This window comes from Festucalex cinctus, chromosome 1, assembly GCF_051991245.1.
Source record: "Festucalex cinctus isolate MCC-2025b chromosome 1, RoL_Fcin_1.0, whole genome shotgun sequence".
NCBI lineage: Eukaryota > Metazoa > Chordata > Actinopteri > Syngnathiformes > Syngnathidae > Festucalex > Festucalex cinctus.
The window spans coordinates 25,814,978-25,829,390 of NC_135411.1; the positions used below are offsets into that span (position 1 = coordinate 25,814,978).

At 40.5% G+C, this 14,413-nt stretch overlaps 1 protein-coding gene across 2 annotated transcripts; it reads left to right on the top strand.

The window, feature by feature from the left end:
• Positions 1–320: 320 nt before the first annotated feature.
• On the top strand, positions 321–4,701 carry LOC144020172 (uncharacterized). Of its 2 annotated transcripts, XR_013283828.1 has the most exons (3): positions 321–470; positions 1,615–3,308; positions 4,447–4,701. XR_013283828.1 is itself a non-coding variant. In XM_077523386.1 (2 exons), the coding sequence occupies exon 2, from the start codon at positions 1,773–1,775 to the stop codon at positions 2,850–2,852; it is 1,080 nt and encodes a 359-aa protein (XP_077379512.1). In that variant the 5' UTR covers positions 321–470; positions 1,615–1,772; the 3' UTR covers positions 2,853–4,095. The 2 variants fall into 2 exon arrangements, 1 of the variants encoding a protein (XP_077379512.1); XM_077523386.1 differs by lacking the exon at positions 4,447–4,701 and having other exon boundaries at positions 1,615–4,095.
• Positions 4,702–14,413: the final 9,712 nt, after the last annotated feature.

Consider the following 14,413-nt stretch of genomic DNA (forward strand, 5'->3'; position numbering starts at 1 on the left):
ATATATATATATATATATATATATATATATATATATATATATATATATATATATATATATATATATATATATATATATTTTTTTTTTATTTATATATATATATATATATATATATATATATATAGAGAGAGAGAGAGAGAGAGAGAGAGAGAGAGAGAGAGAGAGAGCCCGGCAGTAACGTTTTGGGTTTTTTTTTGCAAAAGCTTGAGGTGACATAGTCGAAAGAACCACCAGGGGGTGCTACTTTCCCTTGTGTTCTATCAAACTACTAAACACATTGAGACACACCCTCCTACACAAGGCGGAGAAAGGGTCGAAAAAGTAAGAAGAGAAGAGGTTCCACTCTGTCAGTCATAAAGGGAAATTCTCCTAAGTATTTCCGTGGAATCTCCCAGTGTCACTATTTGGAAATCTGAATCTCAACAATTGCCTGTGAGCTTCCAACTGCTTGTGAAAAATGGCCGCCTCAAGTAAGTATCACTTTAAGTATTACCAAGCTGCACACCTGTGCAGCGCATCCGAATACACGTTATTGTTGCTTTAAGGATGAAGGTGGGCAACTTAAAAGCACATGAACCATGAGACAATGTTTGATGCCAGCTTGGCAGGCAATTCAAAACCGTCAGAGAATATGTTAAAAATAAGCCTTAACATGCTCATGATATGTCGTATAATATCCTCCTGACTTGCGAATTGCCAATGTTTAATCATGCAATTAAGAGCAAAGTTGTTTTTGACTACAACTGCATTTTATGTACACTCTGTAAAGTATCTTGGCTTGCTTACCTTGGTAGTCATCTCATAAATGCATCAATAACATGCATGGTATCTAATTACAAAGTCATAATACAATTTAAATGCTGGATAGTATTGATCATCTTGACTTGCATGTTTACTAACGTTAATAAAACAACATTGTTTCTGACTACAAAGTGAAGCTGAAAGGGCAAAATAGCATGCTTTAGCCCATTGGATTGTTCATCTTGACTTGCATACATGCTTAATCATGTCATAAAAACAATGTCGATGTTGCGTTACAGTTCGGGAGGTTTGACAAGCAGAACAGAGGCGTTGTTTTGCAGGAAAAGGGAGAGGATATGGCATTGTTTGGGAGTGAGGTCATCCTGGTTTTCCAGATTTAAAGATCGTACATTACCCCCAACACACACACACACACACGCACACACACACACACGCACCGGCACACGCACATTGACACTCACATACAAAATCATCCGTGGAATAAAAGGACATTCATTTTGCATGTGACAGGAAGTCCCTAACTCCCTGCAAGGGAATATACTGTATTTCCTCAAACAATGGTCATATACATCTCCAGTATTCTTTAGACAATGAGAACCAGATTGGGGGGGGGCGTTAAGTGCTATTCAAAACAGACGCCAAGTACTCAATCACATTACAAAAATATTTAAAATGATACAGAAAATATAATAAGTAAAAAAAAAAAAAAAAAGACTTCACAAACAAAGGCAATATACTTTACAAAACAAATTTTGCCAATTTAAATAGTATTTGGATAAAGTTTATAAGTTTATCCCACTTGAGACAGTAGATAATCATCAATAACCTTCCACATCTGCTTCCTCTCTGCAGCCCAACGCGACATTCCCGAGCCTTAGCAACGGGGTCACCATGCCGATGCCCACCATCTCCAAAGCAACCGGGCGTCCTCAGAGAAGTCTGGCGCATTACGAGCCCACTTCCGCCCTCTGAGGCGGTTGCTGAACAAATTTGATCTAATCTTGTGAGATATGCTAGGTGGGTGGAGCATCTTTGTCTTCCCCCTGCTGTCGGCGGCACTCGCCGGCAGCTGCTTGTGCCCGCCGGCGACCATTTTATCGGCATTCCCCTCCGAGGTGCCCGTTGGGGTCTGCTGCCTCAACTACTCAGGTTCCACGTTGGGCCTTGTTCCCTGGTCTCGTCTGACCAACCACTCCGGCCTTCGTATTCTGGATCTTTCCTGGTGCAACATCACCTCCCTGGAGGTATCGACCGTGGGGGCGTCCCTACTGGAGAAGGTCTACTTGGCGCATAATGGCATTGCAGCTTTACCGCGTTACTTCCTGGCTGGACAGCCACGCCTGAAGGTGTTGGACCTGAGCTGGAACGCGCTGAAGGAGCTTCCTGAGGGATTCCTGCAGGACTCGGATAACCTGCTACGGTTAGATTTACATAAGAACCGGCTGCGTTCCTTGCCGGCGTCTGTGCTCCAGAGGCCCGTCCTCATGAGTCTGGATCTGGACGGGAACCCCTGGGAGTGCTCCTGCTCCTTCCTAGAAGTCCTGGAGGCGGAGGAGCTGGCGAGGAACCTGACATGTGCGACGCCTTGGACCCTGGCAGGCAGGGCAGCGCGCTCGGCCAAACTGAGCGACGCATGCCGGCCGGCCAGCCTCACCGTGCTCTTCATCGCACTCCCACTTCTCATCCTCGCCACCCTATTGGTGTGCTGGTGCTGCGGGAGGAGGAGGAAGGAGGCCCCCGCATTTGGGGCATCCAAGAAACGGACCCCCAGCTTAAGAGGGACCGGGTCCAAGGTGGACAGCGAACCCACGCAGAAGTCGGCAGACTGCGTTGGGGAAGGAATCCTGATCCCGGCTTCGAATATGCTGGGAAGCACTAACAAAGACGAGGAAGTTCCGCTGGGGTCCGTAGAGTCGCTCCACTCAGGGTCCGAGGGGAGGAGGCCCAGCAAGTCTGAGCCAGACGCTGTTAGCGTGACAGAAGTTTTGAAAGACTCAACCGATCGGGAGAAAGCATACATGACTCAGTCCACCGAATACTACAGCCTGGTGCCGGAAATTCATCTGGACGACTCAGACCACGAGGGTTGACCTTTAGGTTTCGGGGCGTGGAACTGCATCACCCTTTTTCAATCAATTTTAAATCATTTTTCCTATCACAGTAAATTCTGTAGAGTCAATTTGACTCTATTTAGATAAAGACCAAATCGATTCAGTTTTAGAGTAATATTTACACTTGAAGGAGACTAAAATAAAGAATTGGCAAAAATAAAACATAAAAGTGACTCAAGGTAGAAACGAACTCCCGACCTTCAGCTTGGGAGACAGCCAATCTACTCCCTGAGCCACGCAGCTCCTGCTTTCCATTAGTATATTGCTCATGTCAGCTGCAGCTGATTCCATGATTGCATGGAATCTTCCTAACTCCAACAGACCAAAACCGATCTTTGGTCTCTTGGAGAAAAGTAAAGAGTAGGAGGGGCATAGCTCAGGTGGTAGTGTGGCACTCTCAAACTGAAGGTCGTGAGTTCGAACCTTAACCCTTGAGTGAGTTTTAATTTATTTTTTTAAATTTTTATTTTACTGTCTTCCGAGTATAAATCTTAGCTTACTCTAAAACTGAGTCTATTTGGTCCCTATCTAAATATAGTTTAATTTACTCTAATAGAGTCAAATTTACACTACAGAATTTACTGTGTAGAATTATTTTGTAAAAAGCCTTAAACTCTGGCAGTACCATGTAGGAGTGGTTAGCACATCTGCCTCACAGTTCTGCAGTTGAGGATTCAAATCTCAGTGAATGCCTGTATGATTTTAACACTTAAAAAGTGTCACCAAGTGGTGGACTATTCACCCACTAATTGGGTACGTGAGCTGGGATTATAGACAGTCATGAGACAGGAAATTGTGAAATTTGTCTCACTGAGACAATGTTATGACATTGGGGCTATTTTAGATAATACCCGCCTGAGACTGTTTTCACTCATGTAACCAGCGCTGCTTTGAGTTGTGTTGGATGCTCAGTTAGTTCGCGTCTGATGAACAGAACCAGTACTTCAAATTTGTCCTCGATTGAGGACATTTGTAAGCCTGAATATCTCCCAGCTACTACATACTACTGAATTAATTTCTGCTGTGTTCTACAGAGGACATTTAGTGTTTTTCAATGATACCAAATGTGAAGTGGTGGTGCTTTGGTATTTTTGGTTACGTCACAAAGGAAAATGGCTTCTGTCAGTGCATCGCATAATACTTATTGAGCAAATTTTGTCTTGAAATGTTGACAGTTTTTCTATAACTCTCTTAATAACACATTAAAATGCTGCCTGGATTATTTGAACTGTGTCTGAGCCTAGTATTGAAGTGTTTAATAAATGACCTCCATTTTATTCTGTTTTTTCAAATGACAAGAAATACAGTCATTCTCTGAAGCAGAGAACATTTTACTGCAAGTTGCTGCCCGTCTTGATCAAAGTAAAGCAAGGATGTCTGAATTGGCGTAGAATGTGAAAATTATGCCCAATGCGGTATTATGTACCGGGCAAACCAAACTCAAATGGCTGGAAGGTATTTGTTTTAGCTGCATCAACTAGTTGAGTTTTGGATTTTGTTGTCTACTACAGTGGGTCTCAACCCCAGTCCTCGAGTACCCCTATCTAGCCTGTTTTCCATGTCTCCAACACAGGTATTTCAAGCAATTGGCTAATCAGCAAGCTCTGCATGAAGCCTGATAACGATTCTCAGCTGTGTTGGCTGAAGACGACATAGGAAAACAGGCTGGATAGGCGTACTCGAGGACTGGGGTTGAGAAACACTGGTCTACTACCTTCAGAGCTACAAGAGGAAAGAAGAATCAGTTGCACAAGGCACCCACTTGTTCTTTGTCAATTACTTTACAATGATCAACCTCTTTGACACCCTGCTGACAACAAATGCATATCTCTCTATTAAACAACTTAAAGACATATATTCTGACTACACGGTTTTTTGGTGTTAGTTTTGGACGTCATTACATTACATGACATCTTCCCACGGCACTTAAATGGCAAAGAGCTGTCTTAAGTATCCCATTAACAATACTGCTCATTTCCTTGAGTTGCCACGTCTGGGCCTTGTTGATGCACATGAGTGCATCGTGCCAGAACTCGCAATGGCGGTTCATGCTTTGTCAGCACTCACATTTCTGGTTGTGCAGCTTGATGGATGCCCGACACTTCCCAGATGGAAACTAATCAGAAACAAGTACAACTGGAATGCTTGTGGGCCTCTCAAAGGTTGGCAGGGTTAGAGGTGCAAAAATTAAACTCATATACTGTCTTGCATTTATTTATTGTTGCCAATAGGAGGTGCAAATGAGTATATGTAGTTAAAATTAGGAAACAATCGGTTGATCTTTGGAGAACCCTGGAAAAGGCCATATTTACCCTAAAATAGCTGCTTGAAACAAAGAGCAGATTTTGTCTTTTTGGGGACTACATAACTTTTTGAGACTATTTTTTTTTTTGTACCTCTCGCCATGATAGACAAATTGCTATCAAATTTCATGTCGCTCAGTGACACTGACGACTGATTTGATTTGTTGTGTGGCGAGTCATCAAAACTGGTCATCAGAAACCCTGTGTGTTCATAAAAATACGTACATGAGACTTTTTTTGTGGGTCTGCTCATCATATGCATCCCTACCAAAATTCTTGTTTCTTAGGAAAGCTGGTTTTGGAGAAAGAATTGTGTTCAATGTGTTTTCTGGTAAGTCATCAAATTTAGCCACCATCCTTGAAATGAATACACCAAACGTCCTCCATCTTTAACCATGTCTTCTTTTGAATTATTATGTAAGTCTAATCATGTCAGACACGTTCACTAAATTTCACTTTGCACAGTGAACCTGGCAAGAGGGGTTGAATTTATAGGAGGCTGAGGTGGCTTCTGAACGCAGAGCAGAGCAAAGATGATTTACAGGAGTTGTAACCACGTGAAAGTGGCGACATTGACAAAAGAGCAACAGAAGAATGGGTGGACCATCTGGCGTTTGTTTGCACTGCTCTTATCTAGATGATGGAACATGCAAAATCATACTAAATCACACACTGCACGTAATACAATGTGATTCTCAACAGTGTAAAAACCTCCATAAATACAATTTGTTGGACTAAGAGACCAGTCCTTAATATGTATATCAAATATTGAAAGTAGGTTCAAACCCAAAATATAGCTGAAAAACCATGATCTCAAAATTCTTTGATATAATTTCAAACTGTTCTTACTAGATTAGGCTTAACTTTAAAAATAAAGGGTTTATAAATGATTACCGGTACTGCACATTCCATATACATAACAATTACTACTTTTCTAAAAACCAATGTAACAACTTGATTTTGTGAGTGTGGAGTGTGTCCTGAGACATTACGTGAAATTTAAGCAGAACAATTTGGGAATCAACTCGGATTTGTGATAGAGCTTTTCCCGAAGTTGTATTGGAAGAAGTTCAGATTTGGGATAAGAGGATATTTATGACTTTTCCCCAAATAGTAGTGGAACAACTACGATTGGTTCTGGGGCAGTGCCTCAAGGCTTTTCCCGATATTGCAGCATAAAGCATTCTAATTCCTGATTGAGCATGTCTTAAAGCATCTTCCAAATCCCCCCCCCCCCCCAGAAGTTGTAGAAAAAAACAACATTTAGCATTGTTTTCCTAAAGGCACATTTTGGTTACCAACAGCTCAAACTTTCTTCTTGCATGCTTAAAAACTAAATATGTGAAAAAAATAATAATTATTTGATCATGAATCATGATACAATTATGTTGAAAGTTGTGACTAGAGAGGTGAAATCAAGAAATGAAGGAATAATCCTTGCAAGTAAACCTTGTTGTCAGTTGTATTTTTTTAAACATCTCCCAATTTTCAGCTTCATTCTTAATTTTTTCAAACTCGATAGCACTCCAGAGACCCAACAGAAATAGTCTATACTATTTTTCTTTCTCGTAGCCTTGTAATATTGATAAGTGCTTGTACACTTTTTTAATATCACGTCATTATTATCTAAATTGGTCTGTCTTGTATGTAAATATGAAGACTGTACATAGTGTTGCAAGAATGTTGATGTTCTGTGAGGCTAAATGAATATCATCCATGTATTCAAAAGACAGCACTTAAACAGTGTGTAGAATGTACACAGTGTCCAAGGTGCTGTTGGAATGGCTTGCACATTTAGAGCACAGGAGTGACATCTAGTGGGAACATATAACCACAATTACACACAGGGCATCAATCTGTATAGTTTCAGATACCCATAAAAGAAATCTATAAATAACACAATTACAATGCTAATCCTTATAGAGTGCTAAATGCGCCTTCATAATTGTTAAATAATATAAATGTAACTAAATAAGACCATTGAATAGGAGTAGAGTCTTGTTATTGATTAAAATTAATATTCAAGCATATTTAATGGAGCCCACAATCTCATCGTGTTAAAAATGTGTAAATAAATGAAAACACGTCTTGTTTTGTAACACTGATCTATATACCAGGCATGTGCAAGGTGGTATGGGTGTTGGAGCACAAGCCCTTTTGGCACTAATGCCCAAGCCCCAAAGCATTTATTATTATTATTATTATTATTATTATTATTATTATTATTATTATTATTATTATTATTATTATTATTATTATTATTATTATTAAAAAAAATCATGTCGTCTTCTCGTCTGTTGGAGTGCAAACCGCTACTTTTGCAATTACTGCAACCCCCAGCATTTCGTGTTTTTCAGCGGAGTCGCACACGTAACCCTATTGGTCCGCATGAGAGACGCAGGCCGTTCATCCAATCGGCTTCCAGCTAGCGTCGATCACACAAAAGAGTCATGAAAGGTACACTACTCCACTTTATTCTTTTCCAATTTAATTCCACTCTTTACTCCAAACAGAACAATATCCCTCACGTCAACCAGGTACAGTTAGTACTCTATGTGCATATCTACTGTTAAACCAGGAGATGGCAGTGTTTAGCTTCAAATGTTTTATAGCCTACTACCTCAACAACCAAATTGATCTGTACAACATAAACTGGATTTAACCGGAATTTGGGCTGTTGTATATTTATGTTGTATTTGAATAGCTTTGGTTGCATGTATCCTGTAATTGTACTTTGAAAAGTTCCTTCAAACAAAACAAACAACAGAAAAACAGTGATGATGAAGTGTTGGCATACTAATAAAAGTTGTGAAGGATGTATTTAGATATGTTTGTCAAGTAAAATTAACCTTTTTTGGATATAGAAAAGGTAATATTCTTACCCACTATTAAACATAGAGGAAATTTGATTGTGTTTTACTTGGCTGCCTGTATCTGGCACCGGATGTCTTGAATATTTGCAGGGTACAAATGAAATCTTAAGAGATTATCAAGACATTCTGGAGTGAATAAGACGCCCAGGTGTCCGAGGGACTTAGTTGCATTGGTATGTATTGTCTTGTGTCACTAATATGCGCACTAAGGAGCATCTGGAACCTGCTGGATGATATTCATGAAAGTCTTCTTTGTGCGGTGTTAAAGTTTGCTATATTGCAATAGACCAGAGGGTCATCTGTGCGGCTTCAAACACATGGCAGTACACAGAAGAGAGCAGTGTTATTCACAAGTGCAGCCTTCCCTGCATCGTGTCCCCTCAGGCAGGCCATGTGCTGTGTCCAAAACAACTCTTGTGTTTTGATGAAAAGAGTGAAGAAATGATTGGGGGATTGCATAAGCCTCTTTGGAGGTTCTGTGCACTGTATTGGACAGTTATTTCATCTCTGTTCATTTGCACCGACCCTGGACTAATCGTGTCAGCCAATCACAGCAAATTGATCTAAGATGCACGTTTTTGGGAATGTGGTAGGAAGCCAGAGTAGGCCTACATGAAGAAAACCCATTCTAAGAGAAAACACAGGGACCATCGACATTTCATCTGAAAGTGTGCGTCTTGAAATCGACAGGTTACAATGAAGCACAATGACCTTTCTGGTGTCAGAAAGCTTAGTCTCAATTGTGTTTTGAGGCTGCGTTGTTATATCTGGCACTGTGTGTCCTGAATCTGTGTAGGGTACAGTGACATCCCTATAGACCGGGGGTCACCAAATGGCGGACCGAGGTCCAGGTCAGGACCCTGAGATCCTTTCATCCGGACCTACAAGAATATGTACTGGGGAGGAAATATATTCAGGTTTACCGAGAGACGATTTTTGAATAGGCACGCGGGAGGGCAGCTATGCTTGAGCCGGGGTCCTTTGACAGAGCCGGGGTCCCCTAAGTTCACAAACTTTTGTTTGTTTTTGGCTACACGCATTCTCACGACAAATGTGATTAAGTATGGCGTTGTCAAAAGTCAGAAGACACTGGAAATTAAATATTTAATATTTATACAAACAAGAAATTAATTAAAGAAATATTTGAACAATAGACTAAAAATGAGGACTGGTTGGGCTAATCGGGTTAGCGGACCTGCACATTTGGGAGCAAAATGTGCTACATGGCGCCATAAAGCTTGTTATCGATCATCCTCTAGGACTGCTTTGCTGCTTCCAGCACAGGGTGTTATGTCTTTGCAAAGAACTATGAAATTCCAGCAGAGTGTCTTGAACCTGTGTGAGTACAATGAAATGAAGATAATTAAGGCTTTCAGGTGAAAAATTTGGTACCTACGTGTCAGAAAGTTTGGTCTTTGTTATGTTCTGGGCTGCTTTGCTCCATTTGACACAGGATGTCTTGAAACTGAAAACAGGTTGCAATGAAATCTCAAGACTATCAAGGCATTCGCGAGCAACATGTGCTGGCCATTGTCAGAAAGAGAGGGCGAAAAAAGATTCCAACGTAATCAGAGATTCAAATATTTTCACCCCCAGCGTGCCTTGAAAGGAGAATTGGAATCCTCTGCGATGCGCCTTAGAAGTGTAAACATGGAGATAACAATCCCCAGCACACACCGTGAGAAGATCATTTGCACGGTTTACACAGCAACAATCCAGTTCCTTTCATGGCGATTGTGCTATGGAAGAAATTCCCATGTGACTGAGCCGGAGAAGGACAAGGGTGCAGAATAAAAAAGAGCACATAATCATTTTCACTGGATGTCGGAGCACAGTCTGAGTGGAATTTAACCTCTGGCTCCCATCTTACGTTCCATCTTTCTTTGTCATGTCAGTGCTGGGAAAGAAAGCGCGAGAACGAGGCGGTTGTGACATGTCAACTGCCTTTCACCTTCGCGGAGGAATGCTGGCCAGGAACTCACCATGTTGTCAGTCAGTCAGAAGGGCGAGATAAGAACGCACAAACCTTCATAAGATTTGCCTTTGCATTCCGTCGGATCCTCAAGCCTCGGCACAATATCCTCACCGCCACCCCGTTTCCTCTCGGTCCATGTTCAGACACGTTTAACATGTTCACCATCTGTTTATTGACAGCAACAATGTTGGAGTCAATTTGACCCGGGCATGTGTAATAATCAAGCGGGGTACACATACCGATCAATGTCAACCAAGTCCTGATTATCAGATGTCTTATCCTGAGTTATTATCCTCTGGCGTAGGGTATGTTAAGAGTGATTTTTCCCTCCCTGATCTACTCTGGAAAACCATCAGGGTTGAGACCATCGTAAATTGTAAGTGGACTACACATATACTGACAATTGGGCTGTATTTGAACACATTTGCTTGCTTGTAATTAAAGCTAGCAACAGAGATGTCTAATCCAGGTCCAGAAAGTAAAAACCGGGGTGCTCGTTTACCTGCCAGTTGCGTAGAAGCACCTGTCACTGAAGTCAAACTGTGGCAGAGTTTTTATGTTCTGGACCTGGATTATCAGTCTTTGAGCGCTTGATTGTCCTGCAGTAATGGGGTGTGTTAGGAATACATTATCTGCTTGATAATAATAAATGTTGCACTTGTTTAGTAGACCTATTTATGATTGCAAATCAGATGTTTTTCAAAGGTGATCCTGAATAATCATCTTGTGATGTGTGTTACAAGTAGGGATGGAAGATTAACCAATATTTTATCACCATTTTGATTTTGGCTTCTCTCGATCATTAAAACGTAATGATCAAAGAAAGATGATTAATGAGCAGAATGCTGCAGCGTGTTTACAGGTTCCCTACGTGGTGAAAGGACCCTGAATGAACCATTTAGCTTGTAGCATAGCCAGTACGATTCTGCCATCCATAAACATCCTTTAAGCTGTTTAATGACACTCCAGTAGGAGTTAACTAAACACACGATAAAGAGAATTACATATCGTGTATTTAAATACAAAACATGCTTTGTTTTGAACACATCGCGAGCCTAGTGCTACTGCTAATGCAAGTGAATGGAGGATCCCATTCAAATGCTAACAGGAGATTAGCATCAACTTTGGGAGTAATAGTCATTCAAATAACGAATATTCACACAAAAATACTGTGGAAACACATACCCACAGGTAAGATAACACTACTCAAAGACAAAAAAATCTTCCCAATTTGTGAAAAACGAGTTATTCTAATAGAATTCAATTGCAACTTCCTTCTGTTCTCATTGTAAGTGTGTAAACCATGGATGCACAGCACCACACTGCCCCTAAGAGGCCAAAACGCGCAGAAACACCCATTATTTGTTTTGCAATTGAAGTACTGTTTTAGTATACAGTACAGTATTTTTATTTTAGGTTTTTTATTTTAACTTTTTGTTTTTAATTTAAAGAGTCACAGAATTTTCATTTCCTCAAAATTCAAGGATATGAATATATCCAAGGACTTTTTTTCCCCCCCAATAGCATAAAATACAAGTCCCAGGTTAGCCCACTAAGTCCCCAAACTTGTGAAAGTAACATAAGATAAAATAAATATGATAAAGAGGGATAAATGGGCACAAGGGTATATGACCAAAGTTTTGAGTAGTTGAGTTTTAGTAGTTAAAAAAATAAATAAGATCAACAAATGATTGTTTTATTAATTGTGATTTCAATCGCAATCAAAATAATTGTGATTACTGGTATTATTTTTCCCCATAATCATCCAGCCCAAGTTACAAGTAAGTTTTTCGCTCAAACAGGTCAGTCTCGGAACTAAAACAGATGTCCTTATGTGTGAATAGTAGCAATAAGAACACATTTCCCCATTTTTTTTGTAACCATTATGAGGTCAGATTTGACAGCTAACAAAGGCTTCGCACTGGTGTGGATGCTTAGAGTGCCCTTTTGTAACTTGTCACAATCCGAAACATCCTGCGACACTAACCAGAGTTCGCCAGAGTAGCCAAATATTGTACTAACAGTACTGTTTACTTTAGAATAATAAGATTCAAGTAAAAGTACAAAGTAGTTGATCAAATTATTACTTCAATAAGAGTAAATTAGTATTCAGTGAATAAACTACTCAAGTACTGAGTAACTGGTCAGTAACTACCGATATTTACTTTTTATCAGCGCAATTTTATTATTTATTAATGAAAGTATCGAATGGAATTCAGCTCAATGTAATGGAGTAAAATTACAGTTCTTAACAGATAAACTCAAGTTAAAGTATGTTTCTTCAAAACTACTCTTGCAAATACAATTTACCTCTAAATTACTGAAGTAAATATAACAGAGTAAATGTAACGTACATCCATTTTACTAGGTCATAAAAGTGGTACAGTATTGATGGACGGTTGACAGTTGAGCAGGGCGTGGTTTCACTACATTTGGTGAACTCTCCCACAGCATTCAAAAGCAGTGAGAACAGCTTGATTTTTCATGATTTTAGAGCCTCATTTTATGTACCATTACATTTTTTAATTGTTCAGATTTGGCGGGTTTGTTAATAACGCTCTTCCCTGTGGTGTGTCAAATTTCGATGACCTACTTATTTTCACTTTGCGGGGACTTTACGACATTGGTATGTGTTTATTGACCTTAAAGCGACTTGTAAAGCATGTGAGTCACATTCATGTCATTTTGATGTGTCATTGTCAGTCAAGTGGTTAGGCCCTAACCCTAAACCATTAGGGTGTAGTACCATCACAACTGAAACACCAGTGCTCTCGATTCAACCGTGTCAAAAACCGTGTCTGTTGCCCGTGTTTAGGTTATAAACACTTAGGGTGGGTGCGGCTCGTCTTATCACGGCAATTTAGAAAAAAAAAAAAAAAAAGTGTGTAGGAATGTAGCACATGTTGCTGGCGAAGGTAGAGGCAGTGGCCAGAGGAATTTCAAATAGCATTAGTGGCTAATCTGGGAGGGACTGAGTGCCTTTCATTGTCCCGTATAGGGTGTTGCAATGGGAATGGCAGGCATGACAAACACGCACTTTTGGTGGCGAGGAGGCCACCCCGAGAACTGAGAAGAATGCGGCTCTGGTAGTCATGAATGAGGAATGATCGTCTCGTTCTCTCGCTCTGTGGTGGAACTAAAAGGACAGGAATGAGGATGTGCAGTATGAATGCGAGGCAGGAAGAGTTTCATGGACGAGAATAGTGATGATTTGGCTCACTCAGGGTTCTTTTTATAAACCTGCGCTTCAAGGCCAGGACACACCGGCACAATCCAGCGACATCTAATAAAAGCTCATACTAGTTTTTGATTGATACTATTAATGTCTGAATATACTCACAAAATATTAGAAACAGCTTAGTACGATGCAGTGTAGTGAAAAGTTGAAAACCAACCACAATTACATTGTAAAGCTATTTTTAAATCCCAATGGCGAGCGGTGACTTTTTTTGAGTGGGCATGCTGAAGTGTCACATAGCGCCTGTAAGAGCGCGAGCTGAAAATTTTTGGGGTATTTTTTTAGTAGTAATTTCAATATTAAATATTTAATTATTATTTTATACCACTGTGTATGTTTAAAATTAAAGCGGAAATATTTAAGACTGACGCAGGTTGATACACACACACTGAAATATAACCAGTTCCGTGGTGAGTGAAATGACAAAATCACATGCCCACAAATTTGCCAATACGTCGGAATGTACAGTATTCTGAACTGGCTCGTGCCCATGATGTGGGCTAAGTCCGGGAGAAGGAAAAAATGACATCGCCAACCAACAATAAAGTTTGCTAACATGTGGCCAGCCAGCTAGTCACTGATGTTTCTCGTATGTGCTTTCTTGAAAGTGAGGGACGAAATTCTTCCCCGTTTTCATGATGATTACGTCAGTAGGACGACCACTTGAAATTATATTCTCGCTGGAGCATTCCTGGAATGGGCCGGAGGACCGCGGCGCACGGACGAGAATGCTAGAGTTTCTTCTGGCATTTTCCGGCCCTCTATCAAAGATGCAAAGCCGCTGACTACTAGCCAAGTAAGCCTATTATGCGCATGCGCGTTGTCAGATATGCTTGTCGACAATGCTGCTTTACTGCCAGCCTTTTTACCATTCAAAAGGCGCCCGTATAGAAAGTAATCTTTCGGAACTAACACCTTGATTTCTCATTGCGCATGCGCGAAAGCTGTCAGCTTTCCGGTTTACAAACCCGAGCTTCCTCTCGCGAGACACCCGTTTATCGCGATGGTTGTGCGTGCCAACTATCCGCTGTCGGCTTTCCACCTCTCCGCAAGGAAAACATGGACAAATTACACAGGAATTTAAGACTAAAGCAGTAGAACTAAGGTATTGTATAAAAGACAAATATTTCAATGATTTTATTGAAGGGCTT

What these genes read in the sequence shown, in the direction of transcription:
- LOC144020172 (XM_077523386.1), top strand. Translation starts at nt 1,773, where the DNA reads ATGCTAGGTGGGTGGAGCATCTTTGTCTTCCCCCTGCTGTCGGCGGCA.